General features: G+C 34.5%; 2 protein-coding genes and 1 long non-coding RNA gene across 4 annotated transcripts; all 3 read right to left on the reverse strand.

Moving 5' to 3' along the window:
• Positions 1–1,971: 1,971 nt before the first annotated feature.
• LOC133879284 (cycloartenol-C-24-methyltransferase-like) lies at positions 1,972–4,673 on the reverse strand. Its single transcript, XM_062317813.1, has 8 exons — positions 4,649–4,673; positions 4,499–4,563; positions 4,225–4,308; positions 3,110–3,226; positions 2,946–3,029; positions 2,743–2,868; positions 2,530–2,627; positions 1,972–2,228 (listed from the first exon to the last, which is right to left on the reverse strand). Exons 1-8 carry the CDS (start codon positions 4,671–4,673, stop codon positions 2,147–2,149), a joined length of 681 nt encoding a protein of 226 aa, XP_062173797.1. The 3' UTR covers positions 1,972–2,146.
• Positions 4,674–4,900: 227 nt separating this feature from the next.
• LOC133880351 (uncharacterized) lies at positions 4,901–6,662 on the reverse strand. Its single transcript, XR_009902242.1, has 3 exons — positions 6,576–6,662; positions 6,351–6,446; positions 4,901–5,023 (listed from the first exon to the last, which is right to left on the reverse strand). It is a non-coding gene; the product is annotated as an uncharacterized LOC133880351 (long non-coding RNA).
• An 8,681-nt stretch (positions 6,663–15,343) lies between these two features.
• Positions 15,344–22,237, reverse strand: LOC133879643 (beta-amyrin synthase-like). Of its 2 annotated transcripts, none has more exons than XM_062318282.1 (18): positions 22,024–22,237; positions 21,599–21,887; positions 20,563–20,748; positions 20,193–20,282; positions 19,843–20,040; positions 19,660–19,744; positions 19,246–19,412; positions 18,950–19,141; positions 18,749–18,862; positions 18,431–18,550; positions 18,177–18,299; positions 17,986–18,084; positions 17,075–17,131; positions 16,752–16,942; positions 16,469–16,646; positions 16,097–16,177; positions 15,935–16,018; positions 15,344–15,770 (listed from the first exon to the last, which is right to left on the reverse strand). In XM_062318282.1, the coding sequence occupies exons 2-18, from the start codon at positions 21,797–21,799 to the stop codon at positions 15,648–15,650; spliced, it is 2,289 nt and encodes a 762-aa protein (XP_062174266.1). In that variant the 5' UTR covers positions 21,800–21,887; positions 22,024–22,237; the 3' UTR covers positions 15,344–15,647. The 2 variants fall into 2 exon arrangements, with proteins under 2 accessions (XP_062174266.1, XP_062174265.1); XM_062318281.1 differs by having other exon boundaries at positions 21,599–21,900.
• Between the last annotated feature and the right edge of the window lie 148 nt (positions 22,238–22,385).

Genomic DNA, 22,385 nt, shown 5'->3' on the forward strand with positions numbered 1-22,385 from the left:
CTCGACAATACCGTTTCATGATGACAAAAGGGCGGCGGTACAGAGCTGAGGTTGTCATTGGAAAAAGAAGCGGTAAGATTTAAATGTTTGAACTGTTGAAAAGACGCGCCCTTCACAGTAGCAAGTACAGAGTGGCAGACGAAGAATAATTCCCTTATTTCTCTTATCTCTGAAATCAGAGAATTAGGGGGGTAACTGTTAGGGATAAAATTAACCCTAGAGACACGTGGATTCAGAAACATCTCGGATCTATGCCTCGGACATTTATTTCGGCCAGCAAAGAAAAGATTGCCTAGGTATAAATAGATCTCGGAGGTATAACGACGTCTCAGTGCAAATACATCTCGGAGGCATAACGACATCTCGGTCTTAACATTCCAGGTTACGGTATGTGGAACATCCCGAGATCTCCTAGTCTGAATGGAGCGAGCATATCTCGGATATTTGTGTCTCGGAGTAATAACGTCTCGGTATGATATCGAGTCGGTGTGATATCTCCTCGGGGTGATATCTATTGGATGTGTCAACATCTCGGAGTATAAACATCTCGGACTTACATAACCCCGTTGTGGTATGGATATATCCCGAGATCTCCAGGTCGGAGCGAACACATCTCGGATATCATCGCCTCGGAGGTTGGCTGAAATGTGCTACAGTCTTCTAAAAGGTGCCATGCGCCACATCCGTCTTAGAGTGCGATAAGGATAGAATCCCAGAAGATCAGGGATAAACTACAGATCCATAATTTATGGGATAAAATGGTTATTGACACGGAATCAAGTTTAAAGAAGTACAAACGCGATCAACTACGGACTTCACACTCCTACTCGAATTCCCTGAAGATATAGTTAAAGTTCTACCAGGCTAGGACTCAAACTCCTAATCCAACTAGGTGTCAAGAAGGTCCGGCCTATAAATAAAGACCGTCACACCAGGTATAAACACACGAATTCTCTAAGCTCTTAAGATTAAGATTCAGAATACTCTGCAGAAAATCGATTTAGACTGACTTAGGCATCGGAGTGGGCGTGGTCGGCACCCCCGACGAGTTGTTTGTTCTTTTTGCAGGATTGAGGTATTCGGTAGAAATCAACAGCGAATCTTTAGGCGACACGTCACCATACCGGAAACTGTACCAACAGTAATATTTGTAGAAGGTTGGACAAAGCCTAATTTAAAGAATATTAAATATTTTAACATTTGAAAAAGAATGTGATTTTTTTTTTTTTTTTTTTTCATTAAAAATGGATATGGTGCGGACAGCATTAAAATCCAAGCTTGATGAAGTTGATAATGATTTTGTATGGCAAGAGAGAAAAAATGTATGTGAGCTCAGATATGTGACGATCCACTGAAACATGAAGGAAATTAAATTGCGAAACCCGAAATCGTAAGGACCTCGTGCAGCGCAAGGAAACTTAAATTGTGAACTCTGGTTAAAAGACGGTGACCAGTGGATGCCGGTAGTAGTTGTTGGAAGACAGAGATCGACGATGGTTGTCGGAGGTCTGTGGCAATGTGTAGAGAATGACAAGGAGGATGGCGACGACGGTTGGAGGATGACGCAGATACTGGACGACAAAAATGGAGTTTGGAAGATGGCGGCAAGCGCCGGTGAAAGATGGTGGTCTCGGCTGCTGGTAGAAGAGTCCGGTGAACGGCAGAGGAGGTGGTGGACTGCTCCGGCTTGAGCAGAAATTTGGGCCGTTTGAATGGGCTGAGTCAGCCCGAAACCCAGTGAAACCAGGTCGAACCCAATGGACGTGACCCAAAAATTTCAATGTCCATTAACGCCCCAACACAAATTTCTTTTTCCCCCATCACATGATTCGCATTAAGGGTACAGCAACTCATTATCAACATGTTGGTAGATAAACCCAAATTACCAAAGTCGGGCGGAAAAGAAAGCGACATATATAATCATAAACATAATTTTTTTTTTAGAGAAAAAAAGAAGCTAACAAAGAAACATGCACATAAATCCTAGCCAAGCTAGGCAGAGAAGAAATTTATTCATTAGAGAAATTAAAAGAAGCAATGTCTCAATGTAGCAGAAGGCTACAACAGCACCCAAGCCAAAGAAGCTTGGTTTATTAGTTTACATTAAAATGTCACTGATTGTCTGACTATGACATCAAGTTTGTAATTAGTCTACATTAACATGTTGTTGATTGTCTGAAAGCGGCTTCCGGACCAAGAAGAAATACATTGCTGTAAAAATCTCTCTCCTGAAAGACACAGTAATATAGTGTGAATAACTAATTAATGGTTATTATCAACTTAGTTACTGAGAAAGAAAAAAATAGAGCTTTGAAAAGAAAGATAAGGAAAAAATCTGTGATAGACTTGAAATAGTTATTCTTATAAGAATAACTATTTTTTTCAAATCGGGAATCTATCATGTCACCTTCTTTTAATCTCAATAAAAGCTATTTACTTTTTTTTAATGGAATAGCCATTTTGCGTCCTAAGCATAGTTCTCAAATAATGAGATCAAAGAGAATAAGTATTGAGGGGGGAAACACTCACTTTCCACCTTGAAACAGCCCTTCTGCAGCCTGCTCTAGAAATATTTGTACACGTAGGCTTCCCTTTGGGGCAAGTCCCACAAATTCCATGGCCCTGACCTGCAAAAATGAAAACACAGCGATAAATCAACTGCCTTTCTAGAGTTGAACAAGTATGAATTCTTGCAAATCTAGTAAAAGCGCAAATGAAGCATTTCAATGAAACAAATCCTACCATTTTTCTTGTAATGAAACGCCCAGCAGCAGTTATACGGAAATTACTCAGTGTGAAGCGACTTGAATCCATATGCGCGTACCAAGGGACATATGAGTCCTCAGCAAGATCTTTTTCCCATATGACCTTTGTGCAGAATAAATCAAAAAGTTGAAACTTGTGCCAATAATAGAAACAGATTGGAAAAAAGAAGAAGCAGTCACCTCAAAACCTGCTTGTTTGAGAGCTTCAAGGCATTTTCCTGTCGACCTGATGTCAGGAAGGCCATTGCCAATCTCGATTTCTGCCTGTGCCAATGAAAGCTTGTTACATTGGAGCGATATAATAAAGCAGTTTTTTCATGCTTCAAACATATCTTAATTCTTACCTTTATTTTTTGATGTTCTTCGTTACTGGGATCGAAAGAATCAGTCATGCACCACTCATATGCAGCAAAACATTGGCCAGGCTTCAGTACTCTGTATATTTCTTTGTAGCATCCACACTGTCCAGATCAGAAGCAAAAGTTAAACCAATATGAGCCGATCAAAGAGAAGAAAAGAAAAAGACACTAAAAAGTGGAAGTGGATTTGCCAAGGTTCTATATAAGATGGTAAAATATTGTTATGCTTAACTTCAGGGCGATTCTATATATTTTGGGGCCTAAGGCGAAAATTTAAATGAGGTCTTTTTTTGTGGGTCTCACTCTCTTCATTGACTTCCATGTAGTCCACATCTTTTTAGTTAAGTCTTCTAATAAGAAAGAAAATAAACTATTTTTATGTTAGTATTAATTGTTGTGTTCTTGGATCTTTAACTATTTATTTTTCTATTGAAGTTAAAGAGTTTCCAAAGAAGAGATTATGATTGGGCTTTTTTTTTTTTTTTTTTTTTTTTTTTTTTTTTTTTTTCAAACAAACATATCTTTGGGGCCTTGTACTATTGAGAAAAAATCGTTTCAGCTCATGATTAGGCTTTCTTCTTTTTCTTTTTTCAAACAAACCTATCTTTGGGGCCTTATTCTATTGGGAAAAAACCGTTACAGCTTATAATTAGGCTTTTTTCTTTTTCTTTTTTCAAACAAACTTGTTTTTAGAACCTTATTCCACTGGAAAAAACGGTTTCAGATTATGATTAGGTTTTTTTTTTTTTTTTTGGAACAAACTTATTGTTGGGGGCTTTAAGCGACCGTCTAACTTGCTTTATAGTTGTGCCGCCCTGCTTAATTAACTCTCATAAGTGCACTAAGATGATTTATCTTCTATTTATAATGAATCACATCAGCTCATCAGTTCTTATACGTTACAAATTGCACTTATTAAGACTTTATACCCTAGGAATTCTCTACTATACATTACAAACTCTTTCACGTGAAGTGATTTATATCTCACGTAACTCTTCATTATTTCTGTATCTCTTTAAGACGTTTTTTTAGTCTTCTAATTCTTCTTATCGGCCAACAATTCTGGTCAAATTCTAATTATTAGATTTTGGAATACATACTGCATCTGGTGCATGACAAGTAGCTTCAATTGCATATATTGCATCAAAAGAATTGTCAGGAAATGGCATTTTCATGAAGTCAGCCTGCATCATCAAGAATCAATATTAATCCTTTTGTTTCAATTCCTAGTCTCATTACTAGCTAATTAATATAAAATACTTACAGGAGAATGAGATAACTTTATATATATATATATTGAATTACTTACTAAAAAACAAAGTAAAGGAGTTGATAACATAAACACGAACTCGATTGTTCTGCAATATAACCAACCTTCACAAAATTGCAGGTTTTGTCCACTCCAGCAATGCGGTTTAGTTCCTGTGGAGTAACAAAAGCTTGCACATGTCAATAGGGGTAGCATGATCGGTTCGTGTTCGCATATTGGATTTAGATTATATTGAGGTATGAGTATAAGATTACATAGGCCAATCATAATCCGACCCATTTAATTAAACGACTCAAACTTCTCAACCCTAGCCCTCTAATTTTGTATTGGGTTCATGAGTCATGTAAAAAATTATTTACTATTATATCGCATGTCGGGTTTGAATTGTATCAGAGCATAGATATAAGACTAAATAGGTTAACCATAAACTAATCTATTTAATTAAATGAGTCAGACTCCTCAATCTTATTCCTTTAAACTCGTGTCGGGTTCGCAGGTCGTTATAACACTCTGCCATTGCATGGAATAAAAAGATTGGTAAAGACAGAGCAGCACTCATCACCATGTCAGTGTAGTTTGCTTTCCTCTCTTCCTCGTCACCACCATGGTAGCCATGATACTTCTCGTACCTGAATTGTCAAACCAAAAGAGTGATGTTGCATACTTCTCTTTTTTCTCAGACCCATCTTTCCCTTACAGAAAAAGGTAAAATAAAAGAAAAATAGTTTTTTTTTTTTTTCATCAAATCCGCCGTATATAAAAATAGAGTGTCCCACAAAATAAAAACCTTGAATTCACTATATATAATTATCAATTTGGCACCTGATAATCCGGATTAGTTTCATTTTTGTTGCTTAATTAACCCAAATCAAAACCGACCGAAGTAACACACAAACATCTTCTTGCAAAAAGAAAAAGAAGCATAATTTTAGAGAGAGCAAGAAGATTCAACGTACGTATAGAGAGAAAAAGCAGACACCAAGTCAAAGTTTGGCGTAATATAGAAAATTCCACATGTTATATCAAACGGAAAACTTATGAATTTTGTGAAGACATGTTATATCAAATGTAAGTCTATCGAGTAATGCTATACATCACTTAGTTCATTATTTTTTATTTTTCAAAATTTATGTGGCGTGATCATTCAATTAAAAAATCAATTCCCAAGCACCAAATGCTATGAGATCACGCCACATAAACTCTATGGGAGAAAGATAATAATTGTAGACTTGAGTCTTTCGTGCAAACTTGAAAATAAAAAAGTAGAGACAAAGTCACGTACATTAATTCAACTAATTATAGGTAAAGTTAGAACTTAGAATGGTAAAAAGAGCATTTTCATTGATGATGACTATTGTCAAAATTAAGCTTCGTAACAAAATTAATTAAAAATAAGTTTTTGACTGATTGATTGATGTTGTACATCGAAAAAGAAACTACTATGAAATTTAGTAGAAATTCAATCATAAAAATTTTTCGAAATCTAAAACAACGAGGAGCTCCTATAAGTCTTTGAGCTGAAATTTGAAATATACTATATGAGAATCATTATGTGTCTTTTCCGTTATTTAGTTTTTATTAACAATGAATTTTGATACTAATTTTAGTTTCATTTTCAATCATAATAAATTTTTTATTCATAATATTTTAATATATTTTTATTTATGTTTTGCCTTGCCACTAAGATCGACTTTCTGAATCCGTCAGCATTACTCAAAAGAAAGACAGATAAACAGATTGGGTTGTGATTCATGCACAATCCTTAGCACAACAAATGCACAATCTCAAGGCACATTAGGGTGGAGCCTATACATGAGTCTCACTCTATTGTGTTTTGGAGTTGTACAATAATTGTGTTAAAGTTGTTTTTTTAGCATTTTCTAAATAGATTTGTTTGGAACTAGCTAGCTAGCTCGCTCTACATGTAAATCAATCACAGTGAGTGAAACATCATACTTATCGACGGCGGAGAGGACATGCATCGCGCTTCTCGATATTCCCGCCCACACCTGACACGAGATCGAATGCTCCTGCCTTCGACATTTGGCAAAACTGAACACGACAAAACAAAACAATTGTTAGAATTAGAGTTAATTAATATTTAAGAGTCATCGAAAACGATTTTGGAAAACATGTTTTTTCGATGTACGTAATCTGGAATATTGGTTGATCCAGCATTACATGATCTGGATTGGTACTGGAGGAATATTCCAGAGGCAAAGGGAGAAAGAGAGAGAGAGAGAGTGAGAGAGAACAGAGAGATCGATGCCAGATTGGTTGCATAAAATGGATATATATATATATAGACAGTGAAGTTGGCCGATTCCATTGATACGCGCGTTGGGACGGAGAACATGACATGCAGCTAGCTGTTAGAAATTAATTAGGTACGTTGTTGTATTAATTTGAAAAATTAATGATTTGGTTTTCATATTTTTCCTAATTTTTGTCCATCAAATTAAAGTATAAGAGATAAACAAATTCATTAGGGTCTAATAAATGTAATGATGAATTCTTGTGGTGTTGTTTCTGTGTGGTTGGTGGAACGTTGTTTGTACTATATATTGATATTGTTTGTCGGTAATAATATTGATTATTTATTCATAAAAAAAAAAAATTAATTAATTATGAATTTGTATAAGAGATGGCCAAGAGATAATTAAGCAATAAATAATTAAACTACATAGAGCTATAAATGCAAACCCTAACCCTATTTTTTATTTATTTATTTATTTTATTTATGTATAACACTAATTTAGGGTTAGGGTATATAAATAGGCTATATCCTGTAATTAGAAGTTGTTTTATTTTTTTTTTAAAGTATATATATATTATATATGCAAAAAAAATCTTCACGAAAGTTGAGGCTATGGTGGAGCAGGTGGGGCTGTATGGAAGGGGAGGCTATAATGGCACTACCATCCCAATGCAAAGTAGAATTTAATGGGGATTTTCAATGAAGTTGCCAAACCCTAGAAAGTACGCGCTTGCAGGCTCCTCAAGTTTTGTTTCTAGTGCATTGATAGACTTTCTTCTTTTCGTGCAGCCTAAGAGGGGAGAGGTTCTACCCTCTAAAGGTTAGGCTTGGTAGTTATCCCCTCTCAAGGTTAGGGTTTCCACATTCTAATCACTTTTAGAATTGCGTTGAGAAATAAAGCATTTCTTTTAAAGTTTTGTCTATGCACTTTACTAGTGTTATTATATATATATATATATATATATATATATATATATATATATATATATATATATATATATATATATATATATATTTTCTTATTCTTCTTTATACGCGCACAACTTTTTACGGAGAACTTCATTACTCTCCAGAATCAAGTCTCTCTTTTGACCTTATTCTTTAAACTCTTTTTTTATAAGCAACTGTTAATGAGTAACTCATTACTTTCGAGAATCTCCATTTATCTTCCTCAAGACCCGACACATCGATTCATCTCTCTCAAATTTGGATTAGGATCCTCTCAAATTCTTTGCCCGAATTTGATACAATTCGGGCAGGTTGTTGTGAGTAAGCATTTATGAGATTCACCTGACCGGATAAACAGTTGGGCAGCCCAACTTTTATTTGATCATGTGGGTCTCATAAATGCTCACTTACAACTACCTGCCCGAATTCTATCAAATTCGGGCAAAGAATTTGAGGGGATCTTAATTCCTCAAATTTACAGTAATTGTTACTCCACTGAGAAATTAGAGTTATCGTAGTGATTGTCACTCCATTTGTCAAATTCGCGGCTATGGTAAACAAACAATGGGACTCTCGGCAACTCCCAAGCTCACAACCCCAATTTCACAGAACAAAAGGGTGTGGGAAAAGATGCATATATATATTGCTAACGTTGTAATAATTATGTTAATTTTTTTTTTTTGCTTTATGTTTTTATCAAAGTGAGTTTTACAGAAAGCATCAATTTCAAGCTTTTGGCCAACCGTAGTGTTGGGCTTTTGGAACCTCAAAAGTGTTTATGTGAAGATTTTTCTTCTGAGTGTAGAAAGCAAATGCAAGGACTGAATTTCAGTTTTCAATAAAAGAAAGTGGCCTGGGGAAATGAGATGGCACAAGGAAGAAGAATTCATTCCACAAGTTTTCTAACTTGAGGCAGATTTTGATGGGCTGCTAGTGATTAGGCAAATCAGAAAAAAGTAGATTTTTAGTGTTGAATTTAGTGAAATTTTAAGGAGTTTATTGTGAATGGTCTTAAGCCATTTTCGACTATTTTGACCGACTTCAACTCTGACTTTTCGGAGGCAGAGATGGGGCGAACATGACTTCTGCTAAAGGAAGAGTAGAAGGTTTTCCAACTTTTCTTACCCTGGCTAAGGTGGAAATAAATCAAAATGGTTGAAATAAATATAGTTTGATCATTAGTCCTATCCCTGGTAGAATTGGGATATGACTTATGGTCCAATCAGATAAGAAGAATGATCAGATCAGAAGTCTAAGAAGATATCAGATTAGAAGTCTAATAAAGGATCATAGTCCAATTTGGACTCTGACATCAATTCTAGATCTCGATTAGAACTCTGACAACAGTTCTAGATCGACAAAGAGCAGGGATTTTAAGACTCAATTTTTATGCATAGAACATTATTTTCTTACAGAAGCTAATTTAGGCATCGGAGAGGACCTCCGGAAGGGTTCCTTAATTTTTGTTTTTTAAGAAGCGTGAAGAACATCAGAAGAACGTGCATATTCATACCACACCGAAAACTGTACCAACAAAAACGATATTGATATAACCAAACGAAGAACTTTTCATTTACTTTTCATATACTCCCATCTTTTTCAAAACAAATAATTTCTTTAAAAGCCGATACAAATTTTTTTATATATAAAACTTACGCAAAACGCGTTTAATTCGTCGGTGTAAATACATTTAAACTCTGAGAGACTTATATATAGGGGTGTAAGATGAGCTCAGCCACTCGTCAGCTCGGCTCGATTCGGTTCGGTTAAACTCGATTCGGTCTCGGCTTGAATAATAAATGAGCCGTTCGTGAACACAATAATATATTCGAATATTAAACGAGACATACTCGTATAAACTTGGCTCGATTAGGATAGACTCGGATAAGCTTGTATAAACTCGTATAACTTCATTTTTACAATTTTTTCTTAGTATTATTTTAATTTTGTAATAAGAACATCTTAAATAAAAATGAATCATCATCCAAATATGATAGATATAGCTTGAATTATTATTGTGAGTTTAATTTTATAGATTTGTGTGTACATAAGTGTGTTTGTGAGTATGTGTGGTTATATGTGTTTGTGTGCACACATGTAATTTGTGTATGTGCATAATAAATTTATATACATACATATAAACTCGAGATTATATTATTTAAGATTCAAGTTAATTTATTTAATGAACTCAGATGATAAAATTTTAATAAGACTTGATTAATTAATGATTAATATGGATTTATGAAAATATAAACAATCATGATATTTACTTTATATAAGAAATGAATAAGTTAATTGAGCAGCTCGTGATAAGATCGAGCTCGACTCGTATTCGAAATAAAATTAAACGAGCCAAGCTTGAACAGAATATTTCGTTCGATGATAAATTCGAATTCGACTCGTGTTCGAAATAAAATTAAATGAGCCGAGCTTGAACATTCAATACTCGATTCGACTCGGCTCGAATACAGCCCTACTTATATATATATATATTTTCCAGTTTTGAACAGATTGGTTACATGTCTTATTAATTACTACATACGATCCAATAAAAAACCCTAAGATTAGGACAGAAGACTCCCTAAAAACATTGTTGCAAAGAAAAATCAAAATATTAAGCGGCAGGTACATTTGCAGTTGAATGAAGCCTTTAGAGCATTCTTAGTAGCCTCATAAAATTAGTTTTTTAGCTATTTTGGTGAGCTAATTTGATGAAAATCCTGAAAAACCACTCCCAGCAGCCTCACCATTTTAACCAAAAAAATTTGATGACTGAAGTTACTAACCAAATTAGATGAGGCATTTTCCTTCAACAACTCACTCACCAAATTTTGTTTCACCTTTCTCTCTCACGTGATTAGCACACTTTTTTCATTTTTTCTCCCATTTTCTTCTCCCATCTCCCATCTCTCACACGATAATGTCCTTATTTCATGGATATGAATGATTTTTTGTAAAAAGATTATATAGAGAAAAAATAAATAAATATGAAAAAATTATTATTTAAATAGAATAGTGAATATTGACTAGTTAAAATGGTGAGACTGCTGGGGGAATTTTAATAAAGTGGCTGACCAGAATAGAAAAAAGTGATTTTTAATTATTTTGGTGAGTAAAATTTGGTGAGGCTACTAAAAATGCTCTTAAACCATTTGACTATATGATAAACAAGGCCGAAAATTAGGATTTATGTGTGGGGGTTCAAACTTAAGTAAATAAATAAATACATAAATGCATTACGTGTGCACAAGGGCGTTTATGTAAAATTAATATCGATCAATCTTCTTACCTGCAATGTAATCACGATTAACTGGTAGCCCCAATTAATATTCAAATTGTAAGTTTTCTTCTTTTCATTTTTTATTTTTTTTAGAAAAAATGCTACACTTACTACTACTTTACAATTTGTTCACATGTTTCCATACACGATTGAAGAATATATATTTTTTTTTTAAATGACTAATGTAATTTTCAATTCATCACGTCAGTAAATTATTAAAGATCTGTTCGCGTGTATTATGGATAAAGATTTTTAATAATTTATTGTCCAAATTATTAATAATTTAAATAGTAAATATAATTTTTTTTTTTTTTTTTTTTTTTTTTTTTTTTTTTTTTTTTATAGAATTCACCTATTTGGACATAATTATTTAAATGCGTGAAAATGGCGTATTTAATTTTCTCGACTTCCAACCACTACATTAAACATTCCACCATCATCTTTTAGTGGCGATTGGTGTATTACTGTGTGGCCAAAAAGATACGAAAGAAAAATGAAAAGAAATTAGATGGGTATTATTATTGTATTCACGTTGGGTATGAGCGTTAAATTGTCGGTTGGAAAATTGGGGGCTCATGTGCATGCCGTCCAGGGAAAGCTGCACAGCTACCCAGCTAAAGCAGGCCCAGGACGGAACGGCAAACCAAAAACTCTAAAGCCTCGTTTGGTTTGCGGAATGTCTATTCCATTAGGAAAATGAATAACTATTCTTGGGAATAGATGAAGGTGGAATGGAATAATTATTCCTATTCTTTTGTTTGGTTGTAACTGTAAAATAGAACATTACATATGTATTCTTTTGTTTGGTACGGTGCAATACATTGGTGAATGAAATCATATTATAATCAAATTTTCTAAAACACCCTTATAACACAAATATAATTTATATTCTTAAGGACATTTTTTTCTTTATTTTAGAAACATAAACATTCATACTATGACTTTTTTTTCTTTTTTTAATTTCAGAGTTCATGGCTTTTCTTTTCTTACTTTTTTTTTTTTTTTTCATATACAATTACGCTACAAAATGATTTATAAGAAAGAAAAAAAACACACACACACACACACTCATATCACCATCATAAAAAAGTAAGAAGAAAAAAAATAAATAAATCATCTGCAAAACCCTTTTTATTTGTTTTCCACCAACAAACATTTGTTCTTTGCTTACAAAGTAAAATGATTTATAAGAAAAACAAAAAAAAACAAAACAAAAAACAAAAAACAAAACAAAACATAATCATCATATCACCATCATAAAAAAATAGATCATCTGCAAAGCCCTTTTTATTTTATTCTTTTTTATTTATTTTCCTGCAACAAACATTCGTTCTTTGCTTACAAAGTAAAATGATTTATAAGAAAAGAAAAGAAAAAAAACATAATCATCAAATCACCATCGTAAAAAAATAGATTATCTGCAAAGCCCTTTTTATTTTATTCTTTTTTATTTGTTTTCCAGCAACAAACATTCGTTTTTTGCTTACAAAGTTTTTCCCAAGCTTCCGCAAGGCAATTGGAGTCCCCTCTGATACTCGTTTTACTACGTCTAAGTGCATTCTGTAGGCTACATCACAGGAAAAAGAAAAAGAAAAAGAAAAAAGAAGTAACCCACAATAAATTAAGTTGGGTTGAGAAACAAAGAGGGGGATAAGAATATAATTGCAGAGATGGAGATAGATACTGATAGTGTATTTGAGTGTTGAATTTTTGAAATCAGAATTAAATTCTTATTTTGTTTGTGAATTTTGAAGTTTGATTTTTTAGAAAAAGTTGAATAACATATGATTTGTTTATAAAAAGTTGAATAAAATATGATTTGTTTTTTGAAAAGTTGAATAAAATATGACTTATTTTTGAAAAAAGTAGAATCAAAATTATATTTCATTTTCAAAATTTTGTATCCAAACACACTATGAGTTGAGAAACAGAGAGAGGGATAAGAGACTTGGGTGTTGAGAGGGTTGTGGCTTTTGGGCAAAAGACGAATTTTATTTATTCCTACAGGAAAGGAATAGGTATTCCACTCATTTTTTAGTGGAATACCTATTCCGTGGGAATAACTATTCCCTTAAATAATATACAACCAAACAAAGGAATAGCTATTCCGTAGGAATAACTATTCCTTTCCATGGGTCTAATCCGCGAACCAAACGAGCCCTAAGTCTCTATGTCCACTTTACACAATGACAAAGTCAGAAGTTTTTATGAGGAGTTAATGGCAAAAACAAAATAATTTGGTAGGAATAAATAAGCTAAATTTTTATTTTTATTTAATATTTTTTAATTTTTTAGAAAAAATAAATAAATTTTCACCTAATAATTTTTTTTTTTAAGAAATTGGAGGGAGTCCATGGCCCATGCCAGCCCCCCTCCCTCCATCCCTGACTCTACATATCTTTATACAATAACTTAGTTTTAAATTAACTATTAAATATATAAAATTTAATGTGAATTTTATAAATTTAAAAGTAAATTTAAAAATGAAATATGTAAGAGATATATTTATGTCATTTCTCTGCACCACGTTAATTACTGCCTTTTCATTTTCCTAGCTAAGAAAACCTTTACATTTCCACCGCATTAATTACTACCTTGCCATCATTTTTTCCCACACACGTGTGGTATTCTCTCATTCACCATTTGATTTTGCGAAGTCAATCCCAGCTTTTTTTTTTTTTTTTTTTTTGAAATAAAGATCAGATTTCATTCATGAATACCAAGTGTAACAATCCACTCCTAATGACATAATATTGTCCTCTTTTTGCTCACTCGAACCAGACTTTCCAAAAGGTCACCCATCCTGATACTATTCTCGCAGAAACACGCTTAACTGCAAAGTTTTGATAGGTTCATGACCATCACGACTTTATAACGCATTGTATTAAGAATGATATGTCTATACATATAAGCACATCCCCATTCTCAAGTGATGTGGGACGTCACAATCACCCCCTCTTGGGACCAAGCCTCCCCGCTGGCGACCCTCATGGGCTTGTGCACGCTCCCCCCATCTCAGGCTGGGTAATTACTCTGATACTATTTGTAACGACCCACCTTCAATGACACAATATTGTCGCTTTTAACTCTCCCGAACCAGACTTTCCAAGAGGTCACCCATTTCGGTACTACTCTCGCAGAAGTACGCTTAACTGCAGAGTTCTGATAAGTTCATGAAATCATGGCCAACACGGCTTTTATAACGCGTTGTGTCAAAAAATGTGTGTCTGTACATATAAACACATCCTCATTCCCAAGCTATGTGGGACGTCACACCAAGAGAGCAAATTGTTCTACAGAAAATAGTCTTAGACCCTGAAGATTATAGTTTCCTGGATACTTCGGGAAACAAGCTAACCATACATCTATATTTCCTCCAAAAACAAGTTGGAGGTTTACAATCAATCCCGTACAGCCCACAACTCGAGTGAAAATAATTCCAAACATGCTCAAATCCCCTTGATTCTCGCCCGGACTTCTTGCCATCGCACACCGGCACACCAGCCCATCGCACAAGAGGGACAGATTTACTTACAGAGGGAGTTATAATCAAATACATGAACTGCATCAAACCCAATCCTAGCTATTACTTCCTCATCTTTTGCATTTAATTTAATTTTTACCCCACTCCCCTAAGAACACCATTTTCAAATAATTATAAAGAATCCTAATCCATTATCCACTAATACACCATTTGATTTAGCCAATTAAGTCAATCCTAGCTATTACTTCCTCACCCTTAATTTGCATTTAATTTAATTTAATTTTTACCCCCACTGATCACTTACACCAACAAACACCCTGGCCTTTCCAAAGCCCATTTTCTACTATCCCATTTTCAACGACCCTTGAATCTTCTCACCTAAATCTTAGCCGTTCAAATTAACCCAAAGTACTCCCTCTCTCTTACTTCTTTCTCGCAAGTTGCAATCTTCCCTTTTAAACTTTTCTTCAATTTAAAAAATTAAACCATTTTTTGCTTTCAAGTCAATCCTAGCTATTACTTCATCATCCTTTGCTTTTTTTTCTTTATACCATTTAAATATTCTTTAAATTATATACTATGAGAAAGATAAAGGAAAGAAAAATCATTTAAATATTGTTTCAAATAAATATTAGAGGAATTAGAGAGGAAGAAAAAGTGTTTTTATATTAAAATAATGTTAAAGGAACCACTTTTGCTTCCCTAAATTTAGGATACAACTTCATTAGAGTACTAGTAGCAACTTACCTTAAATTTTTCCTCAATTTAAGAAACTAAACCACTTTTTACTTTCTTATTTAAATGTATTTCACAATAGCTTCTTTTAAAAAAGTTATTGCTAGTGCTATTAGATAGAAGTTAATATCACAAACTAAATGATTGTGAATTTATGTTTTCCAAACTACTTATAGAGCAGATCGAGGCTAAACTTTCTAGCCCTTCAATTGCATTCAAGACGACAAGTACTTGTCCAAGCAATATATCTGAACCAGCCATCTTGTGATATTTATTCAAGATAATTAATAAGAGAAAAATAGGGCATTGTACAATGAAAATTAAATCAGTACTTTATTGGACCTACAGAGTTCAAGAGCAAAACGATATTGATATAGCCACACGAAGAAGTACTTTTTATTTACTTTTCATATACTCCCATGCATCTATCTTTGGTGGCTGTGTTTAGAAACTTCTTTCACACGTCGACACAGCTGCTAATTAAAGAAAAAGAGTAAGAGAATTCACAACAAGCTTTCTTTTAGAGTTCATCACTACTAATTAATTTATTTAAATTATTCTGCATGGCAATGGGACGCGCTTGCTGTATTCTGCAAGAGCCCACAACGGGTAAATATTTCTGGATGCTGCATAGTGTATCATGCAGTTCTTCATGAACACTCCAGTGATTTCCTGTGCATGAAAGAGCGATGAATGGTTCAAGTATGCTAGGCTAAACCGTCTTTCATAGTGCAAGAATGAACTCTTTATATGTGCATGTCAATTTTACTGGTAATTTAGTATTATCATTTTCCTTCTCTTAATTTGAAGCTAGCTTTGTTAAAGAGATCAGGTACCTGTTGAGGAAAATCGCCATCTTCTAGTTGAGAATTGATTATCAGCTTTGCTGCACGGTGAAGAGGTGTCGAGTCTCTTTCAGCCTATTACAGGTTACAATTTTAACATCAGAATATGCGAGAAAAGCAAAACAACGGCAGATTTTTAAACCATCAAGTCACCTGTCCAGCATGAATGAGACCCATCATTGCCCATGCGGTTTGCACCAAATTTGATCGGTTTCCGTCAAGAGGTACATATTCCTATATAATCAAGCACAGAGAGTATGTAATTTTACTATTTAGCATTTGCAAAATCAATCTTAGAAAGATAATTTTTGGCACTTGACATTTAGGTCTAACAATTTTTGACTTGACTCGCGAATTCGATACAAACTCAATACAAAATTAGAGGTTTATAGTTGAAGGGTCTTACCCGTTTAATTAAATTGATCGGATTAAGATTGACCTATATAGTCTTTATACCTATGTCTCGATACGACTTGAACTATACATATATGCAAACACGAATTACCACCCATAGTTAAATATTACCTTGTTTGGGCATGAGAGATAGCTCTCTCCCCAGCCACCATTATCTCTTTGTGCTCTGAGTAGAAAATCAGCAGCTTTGCGCATAGCTGGACAATTGTTGGAAGTCTTGCCAGCCGCAGCCAATCCTCTAAGTGCAAACCATGTACCGTAAGTGAAGCAAACTCCCCAATTTCCATACCTGTGGAAATGCTTAATCATGTAATAGATTTCTCTGGTACATCTATATTAAAACAAACAAATGTCAAAAAAAATATATAATAAACCAGTGGAGGAACATATCTACCATGAACCATCAGGCATTTGTATGTCTTGAATGAACTGAACAGCATTTTTTATGAAATCCTCTATCTCTTTCTTCCGGTGCTCGGGGTATAACTTCTTAAACAAAACTAAAGCTTGGATTGCTGATGTAGTGCACTCAACGTACTCATGCTCAACGATAACGTCCTCACCAATTTCTATGGGACTAAGCAGCTGATTGAAAAAAGAAGAAGAGAATTTTTCCATTAATACACGATAAAAAAGTGTAAATTTAGAAGCACTAGATAATTTTGAAGTATTCCATAAGCATATTTCAAGGGCACTTCAATATGTTAAGGTACTTACTTCCAACCATTTTTGGGCTCCTGCCGGTTCCCAGGCAGCTAAACCACCATTTTTACTCTGCATTAAGCCATACAATAGAGCTTATTGATATAAATGCAGTGAAATACTTAAGAAATAAACATTGCACTAGATGAAATAAACTTTAAGAAAGTTTCAGAACCTTAGAAAAACCAAATGCAGCCTGGTTTTCCTATTCATGCCAATAGTTGCCAAATATTTGTACTTAATAATACTTAGAATATTAAATAAATGATTAAAATCAATTATTTTCTATATTGATTCAAAATGGTGTCAGAGCCAAGGTTATGTTTTCGAATCTTATTTCTGTCATTCACCTCTCATTTCAATTAAATATTTTATATGTTGGGCATCACTTATTCACTTACTAAGAGAAAGTTGAAGCCCACTGGTGAGAAAGGGTATTAGAATATTAATTAAATAATATTTTATATATTAGGCCTCACTTATTAATGGATAGTATGAGCCCACTGGTGAGAGGAGGTATTAGAATATTAATTAAATAATATTTTATATATTAAGCATAACTTATTGAGGGATAGTTTGAGCCCACTCATGTTACGTCAATTTAAACTTGCTCGATTTGTTCAATTGCGACCTTATATTGTTTCTCAAGAAGAGATGGGAAACATGCTCACTATCATTTGATTGAATAGTTGACCCAAAACGTACTTCTATAGCAAAAAAAGGAATTCGTAAAAATTTTTCTTTTTCTTTTTTTTATTCCAATAAAGTAAATTGAATAAAAATCCTGTAGAAGGGATCGCAAGCCAACCCGAGGCAGACGTGAGGACTGTTAGAATACTAATTAAATAATTAAAATCAACCATTTTTCATCAACTTAAACTTTTGAGATAATTGGTGATTTAATACTAGTAAAAGTTAATCCTCACCTGTAGGGAAAGAATGACATTTACAGAATCATGAAATCGCTTGGGATCCATTTTCTCACCAACAATTTCTGGTGGCTTCATGGATAAAAGCATGCAACACTGAAATAGAGGAGAATTTTGTGAGGAACACATTAATTATGGAGAAGGTGCAACACTTAACCCCATTGACGCATTTAAACGAAGTTAATTACCTTCAAACTTTCTGCAGTGCAATCAGAAACTTGCCATCCATGATCTTGATCAGAGAAAGTCCATGATCCTTTAGAAATGTGACGGTACATGCTTTTAAAGTCTCCAGAAGGGTTGTCCTTGACCTTTACAATTTTTAAAGTAATATGTAATAATTAGTCTGATTGAATATTGGATATATAGTATTTATTTTTTAAGCAAAAAGGTGGATTTGATGATTGTGGTGAAGATTTGATTTCAGAATAGAAAATCAAACCTGAGATTTCTTTATAAAGTCGTGCCCTCTCGCAAGTGTAGGTCCAATTTCATCAGTGAGATTACTAGCAAGTAAAGCTTGAATAGCGAAACCGGTATCCCACACTTGGCTTCCAAAAGTCTGCATACAAACGCGACAGACTTTTAAAAGATATACTCAAGACTCCGGACTTTTAGACTTGAGGCTAGAAAACAAGAGACTGGGGTTTATTTTAGGGAATCTCTTCATTCATTGTTCAATATGAAATGCGCGCAATTCAAATGTTCAACAGACAGACAAAAGGTTCTGCAATTATTTCTGCAGAATATGTATACTGACCTGCATCTTGATTCCATCTTCAGCGACCCATATGTAATCTGGGATCCTAGCAATATGCTTCTTGAAATAAACCCCATTTGGATCTTCCACCCAGCAAGCAAGCATACATAGGACCTGTTCAATGCAAATGGCTTTAGGAGTACTGTTATATCGCCCAAATAGATAGATGCTCTCCATTGCTTCCCTTGATTGTAACATTACCTTTTCCACGCATCCAATGGTGATGTATCGACTGTTCTCATCTTCGTAATGAATGTGCTTCATTGTTACTTGAAGAGCCTTCTCTCTGACCAGCTTGTTTAAGGGCCAACGAGTGAGAAGAGGCTCAGTGAATATGTATAGACTATCCCAGAGCAGATCTTGTATCAAAGGATGGGGATGGTAGAGATCCTCCTATAACAAAAGTTTTGCATAATCAATGGGTTGGAAGAACATTGAAAAGCATATGTAGCAATGAGCAAGTATCAACCATGAGGAGAAGATTAAGGTAAACTCACCTTTGCACATAGATGACGCACTTTCTTCCAGTTAACTTCGTGGTAAGGTTGAGTATAGAGTTCCTCCCTCAATGACAGAATGAGAGGCGTGATTGGGCCTACAAACCTTTTCCCATATAGGTATGACATAGGCAAGTACACCAAGCGGCAGTAGCACCACATTTTGGCTGCAGTTTAGGGGAAAGGCAATTGATAAGCAATATGTAGCAAGTTTAATTACCAAAGAGAAGAAAGTAAAACCTCTATGTAAGAGAGGCTTCAAACAGAAGTGCTAGCCATGTTTCAATTAAACCCTGTATTTAATTTTCAACATTGGACTAAATGATTTTAAAAACATTTCATGATGCATTAAGGATCTAAATAGACTGGCATTTTCAGGAAGTATAATGAAGTTGTAAGAAGATATGTATAAACCTGGATGCATGGGAAGAAATGAAGGAAGGATCCAAAATTCCGGAGGCATTGGATTGGTTCCAAACCACTCGAACACACCAAGTATCTACGTACAACAAAGGGAAAATGCATACTAGAGTTAATTATCAGCAAACAGTAATCATGCATATTCATTTCCCAACTAGCCGTGAAACATGGTCATACTGAAAGCCAGGTCTTTCCCCAAGAAGGTATGTGTGTGACACCACCATGGTCAAGGATCCACTTTCGCGCTCTTACACAAGCATTGTCCTGACCACCATCGGGTCCTTCCCCGAGTATACGCATACAAATGTAGCTGAGAGCCGTGGAAAACATGATGCTGTGGCCCTCTATGTGTAATCCCCAGCCACCATCTTCATTCTACAATATGCAAAATTTGAAGCATACTTGTTAAGCATGACAGTTTAAACACATAAAAGAAAGGAAAAAAAAAAAGAAAGGAAAGGAGAGGAAGCAAGTAATTCAGCAGAAAATTTGCATAATTAATATGTAAAGCTTCCAAGAATATGCACCTGATGATAGTATAAGTATCGAAGGATTTCCTTTTGATACTCAGCAGGGAACACAGTATTAAGATGTCCGGTAATGTACAAACACATTACCTGCATTTTTGGGTAAAAAAGAATACAATTAGCAGTTGCAACAAGATGAAAACCAAAACAATTCAAAGGCAAGCATGTCGTCATAGATCCAATGGTACTGTTCATAGTCTGGTCAATCTTAGAAGATGTTTGTGTTAAATATCATTAATAAAAGCTGTTATTTTGTTGATGATTTGTCCTGGTATCACAAAAGGTTACCTGATGTATACTTTTTACGTAAATATCAAAATGATGAAATTTCTTTAAAAAACAAAAAATTGATAATAATTATTAGTCTCACCAAGGGGGGAAGGAAATACAATGGACCAGCATTTTCAGCAGGCCAATGGCCATCACTGGCCTGCAAGGCCGAAAAGAAATGGACGGCCCTTCCCAGTGCAGCTGTGGTCTTTTCATATGTGATTTCCTCTCCATCTTCAACCTTTACTGGGAGAATTGCTTGTTTGAAGTTTTTCTCCGTTAGAAACTGCAATCATTTTGACAAAGAAAGGAGCAGATTAGAGTCAAGAATTTCTGAGTCATTAGAGCTCTCATGATATATATGAATTTTAAAGCCGCTAGATTACTATGATATATATGATGTACATGCACATGACAAGGAGCAGCTACATTGGAAGGATTGCTTCCGAAAATAGCTAGGTAAATTGACTTGTCTCCAATTATACACCAATCTTTCTTGAAAGATTTAATTAAATTCGTTTCTTTGCTAATTCTTTATCTTCTTTTTTTTTGTTGTATCTCTTTTGCTGAAATTGATTTTGTTCTTTTTATGTTCGTAAGCATTTAAAGTGTATGGTAGTGCCACCTTAAGTAAATGTTGAAATTGATTTTGTTCTTTTTATGTCTTTGTCCTCAAGTTGGCCCAGAACCCATTAATTTATTCAATACTCCATTATAATGAGTTTTATATCAAATATCGCCTTACTTCCTTCTATATTAATATGATAACAGAATTATGAAGGTAAAATTTTGGATTTTAGACCATGGAAAAAAGCTTCAAAACCTTCCACCCTCTGGCCCCCTTCAAATTACGTAAGGTGACACGGATTTTGATACATGAAAAGGTTGTGACATGGCAAGAAAGTAGCTGTTTTTTTTTTAAAAAAAATTATTTATTTATTTATTATATATATATAATTGGAGTATTCGGGACTTCATCCCAATTAAATCTTTGAAACACCATACAAAACGTCGAACCTTACGAGAAATCAGGCCAAATGACTTGTCACTCAGGCCAACCAATTGAAGTTAATGTGGCTGTTTTTAGTGCAGAGGAAATGATAATGATATATTGAAGAGAGAGAAGATGAGGGTACCTGCATTCGCCATAGGAGATCACTGTTAGGTTTGACCTGAAACCTGTTGTTGTAGAAATTTTGACGAGCCTCTTCAACCCTAGCCCGCTCTTGTGGGGTGCCAGCATCAGGATCAAACTCCCATATCTGCCTCCCAACAAAGTTGTTTGTACTGAAGATATAAGGGTCATTGCCACTCTCTGCTATCTTAAGCCTCCACATTCTTTCCTTGTTTCTTTCAATCACACTGCACTGTTACTCAAGATTGAGGATAATATTGCTACCACTTCTCTCTTCTCTTCGATCTTCTCTGTTTCATGCGGCTATTATATATATTCAGTTATAATATGCCAATCATATATATATATATATATATATATATATATATATATATATATATAGTTGATTATAACCAACATAAAAGCAACCATAATCGTAACAACTACCTTGCTATTATGAAACCATATCATAAACTTGAGAGCTAGGCAGTGATATTGATCCTCAGTAGGGCCTCCCTTTGAGATGCGGCGGTGCACTTTTCAATGAAGAAGTTGCAAATTCCACGTCGTAGAGTTGGCTAGTAAGAGGAATAAAAGGAGAAGGTAATGGCGCAAGGGAAGGGAAGGCCTTAAACTTACGAGTAGTTTTGTGATATGAGTAGGCTCCAACCCACCCTTTAAATAGATAAAGCTGATCATAAAGCTACACCTGGCCGGTATCTGTATCCATGACCTTTTGTTATTATATATATGAGTAATGCTTTCTCTATCTGACATGAAAAGTTAGCTATTTTAATTTTGTGACGTCA

Source organism: Alnus glutinosa, chromosome 10, assembly GCF_958979055.1.
Source record: "Alnus glutinosa chromosome 10, dhAlnGlut1.1, whole genome shotgun sequence".
Lineage (NCBI taxonomy): Eukaryota > Viridiplantae > Streptophyta > Magnoliopsida > Fagales > Betulaceae > Alnus > Alnus glutinosa.